This window comes from Panthera pardus, unplaced genomic scaffold (genome assembly GCF_024362965.1).
Source record: "Panthera pardus isolate Hobbes unplaced genomic scaffold, ASM2436296v1 HiC_scaffold_26, whole genome shotgun sequence".
NCBI classification, from domain to species: Eukaryota; Metazoa; Chordata; class Mammalia; order Carnivora; family Felidae; genus Panthera; species Panthera pardus.
Window position 1 is genome coordinate 18,019,069 of NW_026526832.1, and position 21,320 is coordinate 18,040,388.

At 37.7% G+C, this 21,320-nt stretch overlaps 2 protein-coding genes across 5 annotated transcripts in view; one reads left to right on the plus strand and one right to left on the minus strand.

The window, feature by feature from the left end:
• The first annotated feature begins 303 nt into the window (after nt 1-303).
• TRMT61B (tRNA methyltransferase 61B) lies at nt 304-15,367 on the plus strand. The gene is given in 8 exon segments (XM_019448547.2): nt 304-526; nt 529-1,391; nt 2,781-2,883; nt 5,778-5,968; nt 10,916-11,007; nt 11,695-11,921; nt 12,628-12,705; nt 12,792-15,367. Coding segments are annotated over 8 exon segments (1,731 nt in total). The 5' UTR covers nt 304-393; the 3' UTR covers nt 12,836-15,367.
• Nucleotides 12,536-21,320, minus strand: part of SPDYA (speedy/RINGO cell cycle regulator family member A) — a 37,282-nt gene continuing 28,497 nt past the window's right edge. For all 4 annotated transcript variants that reach the window (XM_019448567.2, XM_019448579.2, XM_019448570.2 and 1 more), the window contains 2 exons: nt 19,900-20,188; nt 12,536-13,179 (listed from right to left, as the gene is read on the minus strand). In XM_019448567.2, the coding sequence (XP_019304112.1) occupies nt 13,091-13,179; nt 19,900-20,188 (378 nt within the window). In that variant the 3' untranslated portion in view covers nt 12,536-13,090. The remainder of the gene's footprint in view (nt 13,180-19,899; nt 20,189-21,320) is intronic.

Consider the following 21,320-nt stretch of genomic DNA (forward strand, 5'->3'; position numbering starts at 1 on the left):
AGATCGTGACCTGGCTGAAGTCGGACGCTTAACCGACTGCGCCACCCAGGCGCCCCATGACTACTATCACTTTAATCGGCCCTTCGGGACTCCCTGGGCCTGGGGCAGGCATGCAGAGGGTCAGAGCCCGGTCCAAGGGACTTGCTAGGGTTGGGGGTGAGGGGGTGGGACTTCGCGGTCAGGGAAAGAACGCGGGTCAGCGGATGGCCGGTCCAAACGCCGCCAGCCAAACGCATCTCTGGGCTTTTTCCTCCGACATCTTGGGGGTGACCAGGTGGCGTTAGTGTTCCTGAAGGCTACTGAGCCTACGCTGGTGCAGGACTTCAGTTTACACAGCGCTTTGACAGCTTTTGTCTCTCTTAAGCCTCCTGTCCCCGGGGTGAGGCTGGCGGAATGGGTCAGCGGTCAACTGTTTACTCGGCCCACATTCCGAGTTGGAAAATGGGCCCCCGCGCGGGAGTGCGACTCGCTCCAGAGACAGTTAACTCAGCGACACCCGGGGGCCCCGACACCCCCAGTTCGGCCTCCTCGGCCCCTCTGCACTCACGCGCAGTCGCAGAGCTCTTCCTGCGAAGAAGCTGCGGATACTCAGCGGCGGCTGCGTCAGCGCGTGTGGCCGCGAGAGGGCCTCGAACGGCCTCACGTCACTGTGTGCGACGGCGCCTGCGCCGGAGACCATGCTGCCAGCCGCGCGGCGAGGTCAGGGCCTCGTACGGCTGCGGCTCCTTCGGAGGTGGCCTGGGCTCACGACCTTCTCCTTCCTGCGCGGCCTTGGGCCAGAGCCTTTGGAGACAGTCCGGTCACTGTGTTGCGAATCCTCCCCTAGAGACGCACGGGATGGAGAGGGACGGCGCGAAGCGGCACGGAGGAAAGCCCCCGGCACAGAGTCGCCCCCGTCTCTCCCTCCGCGCGTCCGAGGCACTGGGACCAGACGTCTTTCGTCGCTGGAAAGCCTCAGACTGCCGACGCCGCGAGAGGAGTCACCCCCTCAAGAGCGCGAGGACTCGAGCAGAGACCAGGGCCAGCCCGGTCCCGCCCACTGGGGAGCCGAGGGTCCCTTGCCGCCCTCCCTGGCCCAGTCCGGGACCGAGGCAGAAGAGCTTCATGGCTCCTCTTCCCGGTCGACTTCCAGAGAGGGGCCCTTTCGCGCCGGGGAGCTGATCTTAGCCGAGACGGGGAAGAGAGAAACACAATTTAAAAAATTATTTAGGTTGAGTAACGCCGGACACTTAAATAGTAGCTGGGGGACAGTCCCGTTCAGCGAGATCGTGGGGAAGTTTCCCGGCCAGATACTGAGGAGTTCCTCTGGGAAGCACTTCATGCTGAGGAGGCCGGCGTTGGAAGACTATGTGTTACTGATGAAAAGAGGGCCTGCCATAACATATCCGAAGGTAATGCGGTGGGAATTAAGTGTGTACTGGTTCCAGAAAGAACAAAACGGATGCGGAACTGCAGTCCTGATTCATGTACTTAAAGCACATCTCAGGGGCGCCTGGGTGGCTCAGTCGGTTTAAGCCTCCGACTTTGGCTCAGGTCGCGATCTTAGGGGTAGTGGGTTTGCGCCCCGCGTGGGGCTCTGTGCTCATAGCTCAGAGCCTGGAGCCAGCTTTGGATTCTGTGTCTCCCTCTCTTTGCCCCTTCCTTGCTCATGCTCTCTCTCTCTCAAAAATAAACATTAAAAAAAAAAAAAAAAAAAAAAAGCACATCTCAGAACATTTAAATTGTTCTCAGACTTAAAAAAATAATAAAATAAAACAATGCATATGAATTTTGCATATCTTATGATTGCTAATTTTAGGAGGAAACAGTCACCTTTAATTTTAATTTCGGAGTGTCAGTTCTCTCATCTGCAAAGTGAAAAGAATATTGACTTACTATACAGAGTAATGTGGACTAACGAGGCACTAATAAGTACTTACATTTGTTTCCCATAACCATTAAGTTTGCAAATTCAGGACTCGAGAATGTTCAACTCTTTTAGTACCATATGGAGATATTTTAATCATCATTTAATAAGCCATGTTACTAGGGGTAATGCTTTTTCTCTTTAGAGAAAAAAATTTTGTATTAAAACATTTGACACTGAACACTAAACATAAAAGATATTCTTTATAAATAAATGAACTTCCTAGGGTTCCTTGTTACAGTTTTATCATAATCGTCCATTGCTGGTGGTTTATTTCAGTTTTTAATCATGGTCATACCGGTTCTACTTCATGATTGTTTCCTTAAATTCTCTACGCCTTTTAAGTGAGGGCCTTCTGCTGATTTCTCTGTTCTTTGAACTCCTATTGTTACTTAATGTCTGTAATTTTGGTATTATGCTAAAGTGCTGCTTTATTTTTTATTTTTATTTTTTTTTTAATTTTTTTTTCAACGTTTTTTATTTATTTTTGGGACAGAGAGAGACAGAGCATGAACGGGGGAGGGGCAGAGAGAGAGGGAGACACAGAATCGGAAACAGGCTCCAGGCTCCGAGCCATCAGCCCAGAGCCTGAGGCGGGGCTCGAACTCACGGACCGCGAGATCGTGACCTGGCTGAAGTCGGACGCTTAACCGACTGCGCCACCCAGGCGCCCCAAGTGCTGCTTTATTTACTAACCAATTCTTGAATCTCTTATTTCATCAAGTAAAATATAAGCTCTTGGTAGACTGGACCAGAGTTTAATCCTTTTTTTTCACACCTTTCTTCTCTGAGTCCAACACAGTGTTTGGTAAGAGTGTGTACTTAGTACATATTTATTGGTCACTGAGTCACCTGTACTGTGTTTCAATCATAGGATATGAATATGATACTGTCGATGATGGACATCCACCCAGGTGATACTGTTTTGGAAGCTGGCTCAGGCTCTGGTGGAATGAGCTTATTTTTATCCAAAGCAGGTAAGAGATTGGGATAAATGAGCAGGGTTTAGATGGGCAAAGAAAATGTTCGATCTTTCCTAATAACAGAAAGTAAAATGAAGATGTTTTAGAAAATATTCACATAACTTTGTGATCAAGAGCATTCTCCTTGAAACTAAATGCAGGCAACTATTTTTCTTTCCATATTGTACGTTCATTCTAGTCATTCTCTTTGTAACCCTCTCTCCATTTTCTGTTTTCTCTTGCTCCCTCCATGTATTTTAGGGCTTCTTCCTTTTTTTTTTTTTTTTAAACTTTTTATTGGGATGTAACATAGCCATAGTGCACTGATCATAAGTGTGTAGACTTCAAAGAATTTTTAATGTAGTAACCATATCAAGTACTCATCACCCAGATCGAGACAAGGAATGTTGCTGCATCACAGAAACCTCCTCATGTCTCCTCTTGCTCATAATCCTCCTGCATTCTTTTTTAAATAATAAACTTTGTTACAGCTGTTGAAGGTGTATATGGGTAGATTTTATAAAGAGTACAGATAGAAATACACTGAATTAAACCTTTTGTTCTTTGACCTAATGTCATCACATACAAACATAATCCAGTTTATACAAGGTCAGGAAATTCATTCTGGCCTCCTCAAATCTTTTGTTTGATTCTTTTCTGTACATAGTTAAAGGCAGTAATTTCTTCACAGTGACTGATTCCTAAAGGCATTTGATAGAGTGAATTTATAAAAAATTTATGAGAGGAGTGCCCATATTTCTAACATCTGTAGTATCAGAGGAGTGTCATGGCATGAATAATCCCAAACTATGAGTGATCAAATTATTGCTATTTACTTTTGGGATGGATTTTTTTCTCCATAATTTTCTTTTCTAATTGTTTAGCTTATGCTATTGTTATCACTCATTTTTATCTTTTGGGAACATGATGCATTGCAGCTGGAGTTAGATTTCAAAAGACATCCTTGAATTTAAACTTTTCATTAGAGAGGCCCCCCGGGTGGCTCAGTCTGTTGAACATACAGCTTCAGCTCAGGTCATGATCTCACAGTTTGTGGGTTCAAGCCCCACATCACGCTCTGTGCTGACAGCTCAGAGCCTGGAGCCTGCTTAGGATTCTGTGTCTGCCTCTCTCTCTCTCTGCCCCTCCCCCACCCGCTCGCGCGTGTACATGCGCGCTCTCTCTCTCTCTCTCTCTGTCTCTCACATTCTCTCAAAAATAAATAAACATTAAAAAAATTTTCTTTTTTAAATTTAAAGTTTTCATGGCGCCTGGGTGGCTCAGTTGGTTAAGCGTCCAACTTCAGCTCAGGTCATGATCTCACAGCTTGTGAGTTTGAGCCCCACATTGGACTCTGTGCTGACGCTCAGAGCCTGGAGCCTGCCTCGGATTCTGTGTCTCCCTCTCTCGCTGCACCTCCTCCGCTCATGCTCTGTCTCTCTCTCAAAAATAAGTAAACATTACAAATAAATAAATAAATTTAAACTTTCCATTAGTAAACTACAGACTGATGTGGGACAGCTTCCAAATGATATTCAAATCACCTCAAACAGAGGTGGGTGGAAAATTTTTGCTGTAAATTAAAATACATATTAGTCTTTTGCAGAAACTCCACTATTACCATGGTAAACAGTTTAAAAGTTTTTCAGACACACACAAAAATACAAATCTCTTTTAAATGTATGAATGGCTGGGGTACCTGGGTGGCTCAGTGGGTTAAGCATCCAACTCTTAGTTTTGGTTCAGGGCTTGATCTCAAAGTTTGTGAGTTTGAGCCCTGTGTTGGGCTCTGTGCTGACAGCGTGATGCCTGCTTGGGATTCTGTCTTGCTCTCTCTTTGCCCCTCCCCTGCTTGCTCTTTAACTCTCGCTCTCTAAAAAATAAACGTTAAAAAAAAGAAAAAAGCTTGTACTAAAAAATAAAAGGCCTAACTTCATCCATAACTAAAGAAATGTAAATTATAACTTCAGTGATAAGTTATTCAGTTTTTACTTACTTATATTTTCTTGTTTTCCTTTTTTAAAATTTTGTTAATGTTTATTTTTGAGAGAAAGAGACAGAGCATGAGCAGGGAAGGGGCAGAGAGAGAGGGAGACCAGAATCCAAAGCAGCCTCCAGGCTCTGACCTGTCAGAACAGAGCCCCGTGCAGGACTTGACCTTACAGACTGCGAGATCATGACTTGAGCCAAAGTCAGACACTTAATGCACTGAGCCATCCAGACACCCCTATATTCAGTTTTTAGATTGACACAGATAAAAAGTTTGAAAACTCTTTCTTGAAGAAAGTATGGAGAAATAAGCACTCTACTACATTGTTGGTAGAGTGTAAATTGGTATCATTTTTCTGGAGGATAATTTTGTAATGATTTTCAAAATAAAAAATTCACATACCTCTTGAGCTAGCAATTTCATTTTTAGGACTGTCATTTCATGAATACAAAGATTTAGGGAAAATAATTTTCATTGCAGTATTGTTTGTTATAGCGTAAGACTAGACAAGCTAAATGTTCATCAGTAGGTGATTGGTTAAATAAACTATGGAATAGCCATACGATGGAACATAATAGCTCTTAAAAAGAATGTAGTAGATCATTAATCACTGAAATATCACTGGTAAGTAAGAAGGTAAGCATGGGACAGTATATATAATACACGTATGTTTTAATGTGTGTTAAAAACAGCGAGAGACACTTTACATGGTAAAGTAGGTAACCAAAGTAACATGGTTGCCTCTGAAGAAGATTGATTAAGGCTCTGCGATGCGATAGTTTTGTATTATTTATATTACACCATGCACTATTTGTATTATTTTTTCACATCCATGTACTACCTTTGCAAAATAAGTTTTTATAATCTTTTATGAACTAATAAATACAATGAAATATCATAAGTTGTTTTTTTAATTAAGTGGGATCACAAGGACAAGTCCTCAGTTTTGAAATACGAAAAGACCACCTTGAATTGGCTAAGAAGAATTATAAAAACTGGTGTGATTCATGGAAAATAAGTCATGTAGAAGAGTGGCCAGACAATGTGAATTTTATTCATAAGGATATTTCAGGAGCAACTGAAGATATAAAATCTTTAACATTTGATGCGGTAAGTTTTCTAAAGTGGGTGCTATGATATTATCTAATACTGACTACAAAGAAAACAGGCATCATACTTTATACGGAAGGCTCTTCCTTCATTATTTGCACCATTTCTATCTGTAGGAGGAATATTTTCCTTTAATATCATGATAGGATTTAGAGTAGAAAGACATACTGAATCAGATGTCAAAGTTGTTAATAAATGTGGAGTAATAACCAAACCAAATACGAAGAGGAGTGACTGAATATCATGAACTTCAGCATTTCCAGGATAAAGGAATAATAATTTGGAAGCAGCATTGGAAGCATATTGATCCTAGTGCCTGACTTCACGTTGTGAGATTTGGGGGAATAAATAGCCTCCATTTGTGAGAGAATAGCCAAGAAGAATCTTTGGACGGTTAATGTCAGGATGTAGATGAGCGCTCATTAAAGATGTTGAGGACAGAGGCATTTGTTATGAACACAGCTCCAGAAAGTGGAGCAGATGGATTTGTAAGGAGAGCACTGGGAGGTTCAGTTAGGGGAGAAGGATAGTTGATGACAGGATGATATTTTAGGCTGTGACCAGTGATGGTGGAGATGTGGGACGTGGAGGTATTAGGTGGCCTCAGAGTTTCAGAATTCTTTATTTATTAAAAAAAATTTTTTTTAATGTTTATTTTTGTGAGAGAGAAAGCACTGGGGAGAGCAGAGAGAGAGAGGGACACAGAATCCAAAGCAGGCTCCAGGCTCTGAACTGTCAGCAAAGAGCCCAACATGGGGCTCAAACTCATGAACTATGAGATCATGACCTGAGCCAAAGTCAGATGCTCAACTAGCTGAGCCACCCAGGTGCCCCTCAGAATTCGAATAAGTTACCTTATCCTTAATGATTCCATTATCATTTCATAGCTTGACACTACAGACTGAGGTCTAGGTAAGGAGTCTTCTTTGCTTTTCTTAATTGGCTTTTGGAAAGTTGGATTACTTTAGGACATTTATGAGGGAAACTGGTTGAAAAATGAGATTTTTATCAAGACTGGTTCCTATCTCTAACGTTCTTAAAGTCTATAGTTTTGGTGACACAGATCCTGGACACAAGGACCACAATTCTGTTTTTTTTTTCTTCCCCTTAATGTTTTTGAGAGAGACAGAGTGCAAATGGGGGAGGGGCAGAGAGAGAAGGAGACACAGAATCTGCAGCAGGCTCTAGGCCCTGAGCTATCAGCACAGAGCCCAATGCGGGGCTTGAACTCTGAACTATGAGATCATGACCTGAGCTGTAGTCAAGACACTTAATCGACTGAGCCACCCAGGTGCCCCATACAGTTTTTTTTCTTTATCCTTGTTTGTTTTGCATATTACAGCTCAGTAAGGGCCCCCCTCCCCCAATTTTTTTTTTTCTCTACCTAGGCTATCCATAAGAATGTCATAGATACCTGGGAGGTTAATTGGTCATCAGAAGTTTGTTTGATGATCATGACACACAAGGATTCTAATGATATCATTGAAGCTTTTTGGAAACCTGCTGAACCATCCTTGATCTAAAAGAAAGAATATTCCTTACTAGATTTATTCAGCGGACTCTTGAGCATAGTGCCAGATGTTTATCAGTATGAGAAATATAGGAGGAGTCATACTCCTGCCATCCGAAATGATGCTAAACTGAACAAAAAAGATGGAAAACCACAAAGAGAACAAAAGGAGAAAAAATGGCTAATAAAATATTTTTGACAAATTTTAAAAAGCCTAACCACCAGAAGGGGAATGCACACAATGGGATACTAAAAATAGTATTATTTAACATAGTGAAATAGTGTATTATATTTACATCAGTAAATCTCAAAGACATGATGTTTAGTGAAAAAAGCATTATAAAAAATGTGTGTATATGTAAAATTTAAAACTACGTAAAACGGTACCATGTATCGTTTGTAGCAATACACATATGTTGTAAAAGTATAAAATTACTTGGGAACATTACCAACTTCAGGACAATGATTATCTCTGAGGAGAGAAAGGGAACGGGGAAGAGGGAAATAAGTTTCGGAGTCCACTCAGCCTGGTTCACTCGGGCTCCCATAATAGCCAAGATGACCTTGGGTAAGTTACTTCAATCTTTCTGTACCTCAGTCCCTTCACATATTAACAGGAATGATAACAATATTTCCTATTTCATAGAGTTGTTGAGGATTAAATAAGATACTTCATATAAAGTGCATAGAACAGTGCCTCATGTATAGTAAGCATTAAAGAAATATTAGCTATGATTTTCATCTTATTATTTCTCTCCTTTTCCTCACCTGTTTAAATTCTACTTTTCCTTCAAAGTTTAGATCAAAGGTCACCTTCTTCACTGGAATATATATACCTTACTCATCTAACTGGGGGATTATCATCATTCTCTGAATTATTGAACCACTGTTTCTTGATACAATAAGCATTTATTAAAGACCTGTTTTGTACTGCAATGTACTATGCTAAGACAGAAATGAAGTATACATTTAAAGGAGCTTTCGTTCTAGAAGATAGACATACAATTACTGTAAAGACTCACAAGTGTGGAATACCACGACTGTAGAAATTAGGTGTCATGAGATGAAACTGCAAATGTCATCAGGGGCTAGATAATGAAGAACACTTACGTATGTATCAAGCTAGGGCATATGGACATTATCTTACAGGTCACGGGAACAACTGATGAGTTCTTTTCTTTTTTTAAATTTATTTATTTTGGAGAGGGTTGGGGGAGCGCCAGAAAGAGAGGGAAAAGGAGAGAAAATCTCAAGCAGGCTCTGAGGTGTCAGCACAGAGCCTGATGCGGGTCTCAAACTCACGAGCCACGAGATCATGACCTGAACCGAAATCAAATCAGACACTTAATCAACTGAGCCACCCAGGCGCCCCACTACCGATGAGTTCCTAATAGGGAAGCAGAATGTCCAAATTCCCATTTTAGAGTAATTCTTTTTTTTTTTTTTTTTTTTTCCAGTGTAGTTAACATACAGTGATCTGTTTCAGGTGTACAATATAGTGGTTCAGCAATTCCATGTATTACTACTCATCAAGATAAGTGTACTCTTCTATTTTAGAGTAATTGTGGTGCAATGACGGAAGCTGTGAGTCTATGTAGAAAGCTATTGTAATGTTTCAACAAGATACAATGAGGTCCTGATCTAAGGCATTAGCAGTAGGATGACTTTGAACAATACTTCAGAGGTATATTTGTGGGGCTGGATAATTTTAATCCAAACAGAAGTGTCAAAACTGCACAGATCCTCAAAAGAGAGTTCAAGGTAAAGAAAATGATGACTCCCAACAAGTTTCTGGTTTGAGTGACTAGATGGAAATGTTCACTGAGAAGAGAGTATTCAACAGGATTGGCAGTTTTCTTGGTTGTCTGATTTTTGGTCCCGTCAATAACATAGACAAACTACACCCAGAGAAACCCATTAATGTTCATCGTCTTGACCCTTTGATTCAGTCACTGGGATCTTTCCTTGGAATCTAATAGGCATTTTAAACTCATGTCCAAACCTGAATTCTTGATTATTTCTGCCAAGCCTGCTCCTCCCATAGTCTTCATCATTTTCCTCATTGGAAAAGGACATCTCTATTCTTTCTGTGGCTTAGGCTGAAAACACTGGATTCATCCTGATTCCTCTTTGTCTCACATCCCACAACCAATCCTAATTGCAACTGGCTCTACCTTTTCAAAATGTATACCGCTCATGGCATACAATGCTGTTTGCTTGTTGCAAGTCCTCATCCTTCCTTGCCCTCTCTCAATCTTCTCTATGTATGGATTTAATAAGTCCGAATGTACTTCATGCCACTGAATTGTGAGTGAATTCATCTCTTACCATTTCCCCCTTTTGTCTCCACTGCAGTGACAGTGGCCTTCTCAGATTCACCAAGTATCCTACAGCCTCAGAACATTTGTATTTGCTGTTCTTTACATCTGGAGCATACTTCCCCCCCTAAATTTCCACAGGGTAAGCTTAATGATTTTCTTCAGGTCTCTTTACTGACCAACCTATATATAAAATGGCATTTCCTTTCCTTGTTACTCTGTATCCTTCTTACTTTGCTTTATAATTCTATAGTTCTTCTTGTCACTTATCCTCCTCTGATTTACATATCTATTGGATTTTTGTTTAATGTCTATCCCTTTATTAGGATATATGTTCTCTTGAAACAGAGTTTCTTATTACTACTTAGCAAAATGCTTGGCACATGGAAGGTGCTCAGTAAACATTTGGTGAATGAATAATGATTGATGAACCATTAATGCCATTTAAAAAGGACAAATAATGGAATAATTTCTAATTTAATAAATATGTTGTTGTACCAACTACCCTTAGCATTCAGAGTTATCCATCAATGAAAGCCACTTTATTTTATATTTTGACCCTATTTTATTTTAAGTGATTTTTAAAAATTTCGTTTATTCATTGAATTCATTTAACAGCTTTTGTGAGTTATAGCCTTATAGTCTGCAGTTGAATATAGAATAAATAAACAAGGGACATGATTCTTACATTTTAGAATCTCTGAAATTAATATTCATAACTTTCCTGTTGAGCATAGAAATACATATTTGAGATCATGTGAATTCCTATTGCCAAAAGCTGAATTAAAGTATTGAGTGAAACTTTATAAAGTATGTATTTGTATACATATGTGTATATGAAATACAGCTAAAGAAAGATTCCTGTATTATCAGTATTGCCAAGCGTAAGACATGCCATTATGATTTTCATATAGTCAAGTACTATGACAAATTGTGTAACAGTAAATACGCTTTTTGGGGGGGCAGCAGCAAAATGATAGTTAATAGTATTATATTTAAAAAAATGAAAACTGTAACTGGGTAATCGCTTTCTAAAGTGTATCATTATACCACAGTAAGGAAAGAAAACTTGTGCTTTGTTTAAAAAAAACTCAGTCTGATTTGCTTTCCTCTCAACAGGTTGCTTTGGATATGTTGAATCCTCAAGTTGCTTTGCCTGTTTTATACCCAAATCTTAAACAGGGTGGTATATGTGCTGTATATCTAGCAAAGTGAGTAATGTGGCTATTTTTCTTTGTAATGTGATTAAAAAAAAATTTTTTTTCATGTTTATTTTTGAGAGAGAGACAGAGAGAGAGAGACAGAGCCTGAGTAGGGGAGGGCAGAGAGAGGGAAACACAGAATCTGAAGCAGGCTGCAGACTCCATGCTGTCAGCACAGAGCCCAACACGGGGGTCAGACTTGAGAACCACAAGATCATGACCTGAGCTGAAGTCGGACACTTAACCGACTGAGCCACCCAGGTGCCCCTGTAATGTGATTTTAAATACACTTTTATTTTGTCTTAAGTATTTGGTTAAAATGTTCATTTTGTAACTGAGTTAGAATTAGGTATATAGGTCATCTCATAAAACTTACGAAATGACGTATGTCCCAATTAATTTATATTGCTGTTTAAATCATCCTTTACCTAAATGGTAATATAAGATGTGTATTTCTTCTGACAATTTAGAAGAAAAGTTTTAAAAGTGTATTGTGAACAATAATGTTAAATTATGGTCTCTGTATTTTTTTACTTTCTATGAAATTGCTTATTGTGTGCTCTAATTTGCATATTTGTTTTTCCCCCTTCATTTAACTATAGCCTTTGAATTTGGGTCAAGAGATAGAGTGAACTTAAGTATAAAGTTACTATTTTTGTAGAAATTTAAAGTACATTTTTTCCACTTTTCTAAAAGCATCACACAGGTTATTGAACTTTTAGATGGAATTCGCATCTGTGAACTTGCTCTCACATGTGAAAAGATAAGTGAAGTTATTGTCAGAGATTGGTTGGTTTGCCTTGCAAAACAGAAAAATGGAACTTTACCTCAAAAAGTAGAACCTAAAATCAATATAGATTTACAATTACATTCTCAAAAGAAAGTTAGCATTGAAGATGAGATGTTTCAAGAGGATGACCATGGTAAGCTTCAATTTTATTTCATATGTGTTTGCAATAATAAATCGAGAATAGGCTCCTGAGTGTATTGACCAATAATCAGAGCTGTTTCTCAGGGATTTGGGTTTTTTTTTCCCCTAGAGAAGATGAAATGTACTATTTCTTTGTTAAATTAAAATCTCTTAAGGGACAGAGTAATGTTTTTTTGCCTTTTATGTAAAACTCTGATACCTTTGAAGAATTGAACTTCTTATAATATTTGTATTTTACTTGTATCAAGGAGGTTGGCTTATGAAATACTTTAAATATACTAAAGGATGTTTTGAATTTAGATCAGTGATTATTACTGAAGGCAAAGAATAGGACCTAATATGCAAATGGCTAATATTCCAAAAAGCAACTTCTGGACACTGCTAGAATTTGTCAAAGAACTAAATTTAGGTCCTTGTTGTATGTACACATTATTTAGTTCTTGAACAAGTGTTCAAATATCCATTGATTTATGATATATAAGCTTACCCATTTGGTTATAAAACCATATACAAGTTTATCATTTAATCCTTTTCAAATTGTCTTGTAAGATAACTGGCAGAGTAGTTCCAAAACAAATGCTGAAAAAAATGTCTGAGAGAAAAAACTTAAAGAAACAGTAATTTGTATTTTAACAGTTTTGTGAGCAAATTATAACATATTTTATGTAGCTTATAATATATATTTTGTTCTACAACAGAAGAATCACATTCGGATTTTCCATATGGATCATTTCCCTATATTGCTAGACCTATACACTGGCAAACTGGTCATACAGGTGAGTGATGTTTTCAGGTCATATTAAATGGTGTTTTCTTCTAATTATTGTAATGACCTTACTTTTTTTCTCTCTTCTTAAATTAGCATTTCTTGTCAAGCTGAGGAAGTTTAAACCACAACTTAACTGAGTACCTCAGAGGATAGCAACTGATGTGAAGAAGGAAAGGTATCAAAATAGAACTTTATATTGCAAAACACTACTTTCATAGATTGAAATTTTTTGTATATGATTTGTATAACTTTTACATATAATTTCAAAAAATAACAAAAGCTGAAGGAAGATGTGTAACATTTCAAAACAATTTAAATGTCCCATTTTGACACTTGTCTTGTAGTTTGACATTTTGTAGTTAATGATTCCAAGTTGGTTTAGTTGAGCCATTTCATTCTTCACTTCCTGTAAACCACTCCATAGATTTGTCTTTCTTCATAAAATTAGTTTTCTTTTCTTTGTCTGATTGATGGTCGTTGGCTATCAAAATAAAATACGCATTTTAAGATAAATTTTAATGTATTTGTGTATTTTAAGTACATATTTTAATGGCTTGTCTGTATCTTAAAAAGTAGCGAAATCTGGGTTATAGTAAATAATAGGAAAACTGATAAGAATCATATAACCATCTTAAAAACTGTAATAGAAGATGTAACAATTGACTCCTTTATCAGAATCATTTTAACTTGTTTGAAAGAACATCAGAATTAATTAGGGGTTTATTATTCATAGGCATCAGTTATTTAGCATTTACCAGGTACCCTACATTGTTTTAAACTTTATAATGTTTTTTCATTTAATAGCTGTAGCTTATCTTTAAGGTTATCTATATTCTACAGATAAACAAAAACGTAGAGTGGCTAGGTTATTGTTTAGATATGGGTTTTTATAGTTTTTATGTTTGTTTATTTTTTGAGAGACAGAGCACGAGTTGGGGAGGGGCAGAGAGAGAAGGAGACACAGAATCCGAAGCGGACTCCAGGCTCTGAGCTGTCAGCACAGAGCCTGATGGGGGCTCAAACTCACAAACTGTGAGATCATGACCTGAGCCGAAGTCGGACGCTTAACCAATTGAGCTACCCAGGCGCCCCAATGTTTTATAGTTTTTAAAGGGTAGTACCTGGGAGGATAAATGCTGCTATTCCTGGATTTATCCCTTAGGCTATTTAAAATAATAAATATTCTAAATAACATTTTACATATTTTTCATTTTTTGGAAAATTTTAACATCTCTGCTTTTTTAGACCATAAACTTTAACTAGGCATTAAATAATCACACAAATAGAAAATTGTTATATGTTCCAAAGAAGTACAGAGTACTACAATAGAGGTTTTGCTCTGGCCAAGTAATTACCTATGCAAGTGACAAGTGAGCTGAGACCTGAATGGTAAGCACAAGTTAACTATAGCAGGGAAAATGAGAACAAAAAAGGCCAGTGATGCTGGGGTTGAGTGAAAGAGACCCGAAAAATAAGTAGGGGTCAGGTCATGCAGGATCTTCTAGACCTCTTAAGCTTGTCTATCCTAAGAAAAATAGGGTCTCATTGAAGGATTTAGTGAAGTGAGGGTTAACATGCTTAGATCTGTGTTTTGGAAAAAAATCACGCTCATTGTATTTGGGGAACAGACTGAATCATATAAATAGATTAGTCTTCTGATGTCATATTTCTTTATGGTAACTATCTAAACACTCATAGAGTAATAATGGCTTTATAGTTTTCATAACACTTCAGATACATAGAAGCTCTGAAGTATATTTTTTTTTTTGGAAGTTTATTTATTATTGAGAGACAGAGAGAGACACAGTGTGAGCAGGGGAGGGGCAGAGAGAGAGAGGGAGACATAGAATCTGAAGCAAGTCCCAGGCTCTGAGCTGGCAGCACAGAGCCCAACGTGGGGCTCGAACTCACAAACTGCGAGATCATGACCTGAGCCAAAGTCACTTAACTGACTGAACCACCCAGGCACCCCTGAAGTACAATTTTAAGTTCTATCTTGGAACATGCCTTTTTCTTCTGTCCTGTGTTTAACCAGTAGTGAAATTCTTCATGTATTGTTTTAAATGCAAGTTCTAATTGTACTACTTGGAGAAGGGGCTGGCTTAAAAGCAAAGAAAAGTTGTGCCTCTACTCCTATTTCACGTAGAATAATTAGTTTCTGTTCAGTACACTGCACTCAATTCAACTATTGACGTTGAATTGAACAAGATGTCTTTAACGGTGTCCATTCTAATAAATATTAAGATGAATTGAAAACCAAACTACATAAGCAAATTAGCATTTATTTATATGGTTAAAGTCCAGCTTAAGCCCTTTCTCCATGTCTCCATTGAACACTAAGCATGTTAACAATCTTGCTTATGGGACAGATGTGTTCTTTTTTATTTTTTTTATCTTTAAAGTAAGCTCTTTACCCATTGTGGGGCTTGAACTCACAACTCTGAGATCAAGAGTCGCATGTTCCACTGACTGACCCAGCCACACGCACCGCCTACAGATGTGTTCTTTTAAAGTTAACCTTTCTTAAATTCATGTCTGGCTGTCATCTCTCATACTGTAAACTCCTACAGATTTGTGACTGATTCCGTTGTCTTCCTAGTACCTTCCAGAGATCCCACCTTTTCCACCCACTAATGGTCAATAAAAATGTGCTGATGGCTGTAAACCTACATTTGATCATGTATTGTTTTTATCTGTTGACTTGGTTGTTCTGGGGGGAAATTTAGGCATACAGCTCTTGGACTGTGGGGGACTTGGGAGTTTGAACTCTACTTCAGAGGCAGTAGGGAACTCCTGAGGGTTCTCTGGTCATGTAAAAGGAGATTTTTCTGTTTTAAGTTAGTCTGTTAGTAGTGTCTATGAGTATTTGAAGGAAGGAAAAAACAATTGAATCAGCAATTTCACAGTACCACTTGGTATACATTATGAGGTGATTGGTTGTAGTATATAACCATGAGGTAAGGAAAAAGGGTAGATTTAAAAAATATTGTGAAGGAATAACTAGATAAGCTATTCATTGGCTATAGAGACAGTGAGAGTATATGCTTTCAAACTTTTATCTGCTATTCAGAAGCCCTTCCCCTTACTTTGCTGGGCAAAACAGGACTTAGTTGGTGTTCAGTTCACATATTACTTCCTCTAAAAAGCCTTCAACAGCCTCTAAAAAGTCTCTCACCCTAGAGTCTTTTGTACTCTTAAATATAATTAGCATTGCCCTATTACATCATTAATTTACAAACACTGATTATGCCTTTATTAGGTATTAGGATTTTAAACCAGTATGACTAGAACAGTTGTAGTGACTCAACTAAATAAGGATTTGTTTTTTGAGGAAAAATTACTTGATTTTAGATTATATAACAGATGTACTGTCCCATGCGTGTCTCTGTGATCCAGGAATAAGGTTTGATATATTGCTTTTTTCCTCTGGCTTCACTCTAAAATCTGAGGAGTCCTCTGCATATTCATGTTTCAGAGGGATTAACTTAGGTGTCACAAGGCTTAAAAATGCCTAAGGTAAACAGTGTCATTTAGTATTAAAATAGGCCATATTCAGATAGAATTGGGTCCCATCTTACTGGTTTTGTTGTTTTACCTTACAATTGTGACTTTTCTGAGTTTGTTTTTTCATCACTAAAAATCAGCTGCTGAGGCAGTAAGACACTGTCCACTGCTCCTGATAACATTGTGTTACCCTTGAATGCCCCCACACCCCTACTGAGCTCACTCCCAGTTAAGCCTATTGAGGGAAAATGAATGTATATGTTTCCTGGTCAAGTGTATGATTAATAATTTTTCTTTACATCAAAAATTTACATTGAAAATGCCATCCTGAAACAAAAGCTTTTACATTTAACTTTAATATTCTGAATAAAACAGTAATGAGTAAATACTTGTTCTTTCCTGTATAGGATCTGTATATATCCTAAACCAGGGCTTCAGGACTTTCCTCCAGGGACAGAATGAAAGCACAGTTCCATTTACAACTCCCTTAAGTCAAGTGCTCCACTTTTCACCCACCATCTGTCAAAGTTGTGCTTTTGCTTCAAAGCAAGCCAGCTGGCAGAGCCCCTTCCTCCCTGGGTGCACTGTGGTTTCTACTCTTTTTTTTTTGTTTAATGTTTATTTATTTTTGAGAGAGACAGACTGCGAGCAGGGGAGAGGCAGAGAGAGGGAGATACAGAATCCGAAGTAGGCTCCGGGCTCTCAGCTATCAGCACAGAGCCTAACATGTGGCATGGACCCACAAACTGCGAGATCATGACCTGAGCTGAAGTTGGACGCCCAACCACCTGAGCCACCCAGGCACCCCAGAGAGTGTTACTACTCTTTGATATCTACAGGGATTAGCTTGAGTAAACCATAACTGCTTGTGTTCTGCTTTCTATAAATATTTGTTCAAATTGTGGTTGGAATTCTCTCCCAATTCACTCCATACAACCTTTCATTAGGGCTGGTTCTTAACGCTTTCACCACTTCCTTAGTCCTTAGTTTGCTAAAAGACTTCTGTGGCAGCTTATTTTCATCACCAAAGGTAAGATTTCATCAAAGGGGGCAGCAGAGCATAATAGTTACAAATTCAGGCTGTAGTCTAGAGTCAGACCTGGGTTCAAATGTCGCTCCACTTTGGGCAAATGATTTAACCTAAGTCTCAGTTTCCTTATCTGCAAAGTAGAGATAATAGTATTTATCATAGGGTTGGCTGTGAACATTGCAATTATCAATGTACAATGTTTAACATATTGCCTGGAACATTTTAAACATCTAGTAAATCTTACCTATTATAAGAACCAAAAAGTGTAGGTAAAAGTTGCTGGTATAGAAGGGAAAGATGTTAAAAGGCAATTTTTATTTTATACTTTAGCCTATGGTAGATCCAACTTACCTTAAGATACAAGTGAACAAATGAAAATTATGCTTGGAGGTGTTGCAAGGGAAGAGACTATACTGTCAAATTTGTTTAGTGATTTACTATGGCCATGGAATGAAACAATGATTGAGGTGTGATCCCTACCCTGAAGAGTGTTAAGAGTTTAGTTTCTCTTTTACTAAAACTTCAGTAGCCACTATTAATCTCATAAGGATATAGCAAAAATAAATATGTGATATTCTGAAATAATGGAGGTTCATTATAGAATTTAGGCAGAACTATAAGAAATCTGTCAGTCCTATCTTGGATGAAAATCTAGAAAAAAGGCTTTATAAGAAGTAAAAAGGATCACTGCTGGTAGAATATTATTCTGGCTCGGTTTCAAATGTCAGAAATACTCTACCTTTATAAACATAATTTGAATGAAAATTATGGTGTGGTCGACTAAAAGTATTTCCAGTTCATATGATTATTTTCTAACTAATATATCATTGTGCAAAACCATTTAAATACCAACAAAAATGAAATGTGCAAATAAATTATGATACTTATACCATGTCATGATTAAAAATCAGGTTTTCAAAGACTAATGACATGGGGAAATGCTTTATGGTAAGTGAAAAAAAGCAGGCCTAGATATAGTATGTTTCTAATTTTTTTTAAATAGTAGGAAAGTGTATAATATTACACTACAGTAATCAAAACTATGATTTTCACATAAAACTGACAAATAGAGAAATGGAGTGGCATAGAGAGCCCAGAAATAAACCCACACATATATGGTCAATTAATTTATGACAAGACGTGCCAAGAAGTGGAAACAGTCTCTCCAATAAATGGTGTTGGAGAAACTGGACAGTCACATGCAAAAGAAATGAAGACCACTATCTTATGCCATGCACAAAAATCAACTCAAAATAGGTTAAAGACTTGAATGTAAGACCTGAAACCATAAAACTAGACCAAAATGGAAGGATACTCATCTTGCCAATGGTTTTTGGATTTGACACCAAAAGCAAAGGTAACAAAGCAAAAATAAACAGTGGGATTACATCAAATTAAAAAATTTCTGTGCAGCAAAGAAAGCCAAGAAAATGAAAAGGCAACCTTATGGAATGGGAGAAAATATCTGCAAAATATCTGCAAACCATTCTGTTCTGATAAAGGGTTCATATCCAAAAAAATATAAAGAACTCTTACAACTCAAAAGAAAAGTATCCAAATAAAATGGCCAGAGGAAATGAATAGACATTTTTCCAAAGAAGTCATACAAATAGCCAACAGGTACGTAAGAAGGTGTTCAGCATCACCAATTGTCAGGGAAATGCAAATCAAAACCACAATGAGATTTGTGATTATTAATAAAGCATTTATGCAGTATGTAAAAAAAAATCACAATGATACACACACTCACATGCCCATACATGCAATGGAATATCATTCAGCCATAAAAAGTAAGGAAATCCTACCATCTGTGACAACATGGATGACTTTGAGGGCATTATGCTAAGTGAAATACTTCAGAAAAAGAAAATAACATGTGATCTCACATGTGGAATCTAAAAACAAAACTAAACCAAAAAATGAACTAGATACAGAGAACAGACTGGTGTTTGCCAGAAGCAGGGATGCAGGGTGGGCAAAATTGGTGAAGGTGGTCAAAAGATACAAACTTCCAGTTATAAATAAATCCTGGAATGCAATGAACAACAGGGTGACTATAGTTCACAATATGTGTTGTGTATTTGAAAGTTGCTAAGAGAGTATATCTTAAAAGTTCCCATCACACACACACACACACACAAAACTGTATGTGGTGATGAATGTTAACCTATTGTGGTAATCATTTTGCAATATATCAAATCATTATATTGTACACCTAAAGTTAATACAATATTTTGTGTCAATTATATCTCAATTTTAAAAAGTATATAAAAGAAAACCAGTAGTTAATCACTGATAAAGCTGGTGAGATTTCAAGTAAATTTATTTTCTTCTTGAAACTTCTTTTGAACAAAACATTTCATAGAAAATGCTTCAGGCTCTTCAAATACTTAATACTTTAAAATACTTGAGACCCATGGTGTGTTAGGTTTCAGTGTAACATAAGTCACATTAAAAATCTTTTAGCTTAGGTACACTACCACAAAAACAGATACTGACACAAGACAAATAGTAACTGAAAAGGAGAAAACTTTCAATACTAATTCACTCATAATGTGATATATAAATTACTATGTACCCCTGCCTGTAAGAACTGACTACAGGTCAATAAATGAGGTTTGTTAATAACTTGCATAAATCTAATTCTGACATATTACTAAATCATACCTTGAGAATAGCTATAAGCTTGAGAAGGATTGACTACTATGTCCATTGACTTGTGTGATTCCTGAGAATGTTTCTCCATCACCTCTACTGTATCACTGGATGAAGATGATGAAGACAATCCCAGTGTAACATATCTTCCTTTTTTACCACAGAGTGAACAATCTACTGGGGTGGCACTAGGTCCTCGGGGCAGTTGAACTTCATCTCTGTTGTAGTTTCTAACAGCTCCACTGTGATGCACAGAGCGTTCCCGCTGCCATATATAATGGGTTGGGGCAATAGCCATAACCTACAGTGGAAAGCTTCCTTTTAGAATTTTAATAAGATTTGAAAATTTGGTAAAATTAAATACAAAAATTAAAACTCACAGCTAGCTCTATAACTAGATCTAAAAATCTAAGTTACTGATGTTAAGGAAAAAAAAAAAAAAAAAGGCATCTCCAGATAAGACAGCACTACCTATAAAGTGATTCACTGCTTAGATCCTAAAGACAATAACTGACAAAGTACTTATTTCAAATATGAAATAAGACTGAAGCAACCTTCTAGGTTTTTCAATTCTGAGTATTCTAAGTTTGGGATAGATAATACAGTTAGTCCAAAATGACACATAATTTTTAACTGGAATATACTGGGTCAAAAATAACATTGTTGAGGTTTCTAACTATACGTTAGGCTAATCTTAACATGTTTGCAATTGTGGCAAGGGAAATGGTAAATAACACAGGTAATTTACATAACCTCTCTGTTCCTCAGTTTCCTTATCCATAATATGGAGAGAATAATATTGTCTACGTTAGAGGATTGTTGCAAGGATTAGATGAACAATTAATTATAAAACGCTTATGATTCTTCACTACATGTTGGGCACTGTTCTCTAAGGTTAAATAAAATCCTGCCTTTGGAGTCTGGATAGACCTATTTCCTTATCCTGACTCTGCCAATTGCTAGCTGTAGGATACTGAGCAAGTTACTTAAACTTTCTGAGGCTCAGTTTCTATATATTTAACATGAGGATACTATCTGCCTCACAGGACTTTTCGGCGGGTTAGATATGTGTAAAATCCTTATCACATAGTAAGGAGCTGGCAAATGATAGTCATATATAGGTACTTTCCCAACATATGAAGGGAATTGTGGGGACTCTTGAAAATTTTGCTTGGAAAGAAAGAAAGGCTTCTGCTGTTAAAAATGAAAACCTTAGGTTTTGTTTTAGTGGGTCAGTTGGTTAAGCGTCCAACTCTTGACCTTGGCTTGGGTCATGATCTTGTAGTTTGTGAGACTGAGCTCCACGTCAGGCTCTGCACTGATAATTTTGCACTTGGAATTCTTTTTCCCTCTCTCTCTGCCTCTGCCCCACTTTCTCTCTCTCTCTCTCTCAAAATAAATAAACTTAGAAATGAAAAGAAAACCTTAAAACC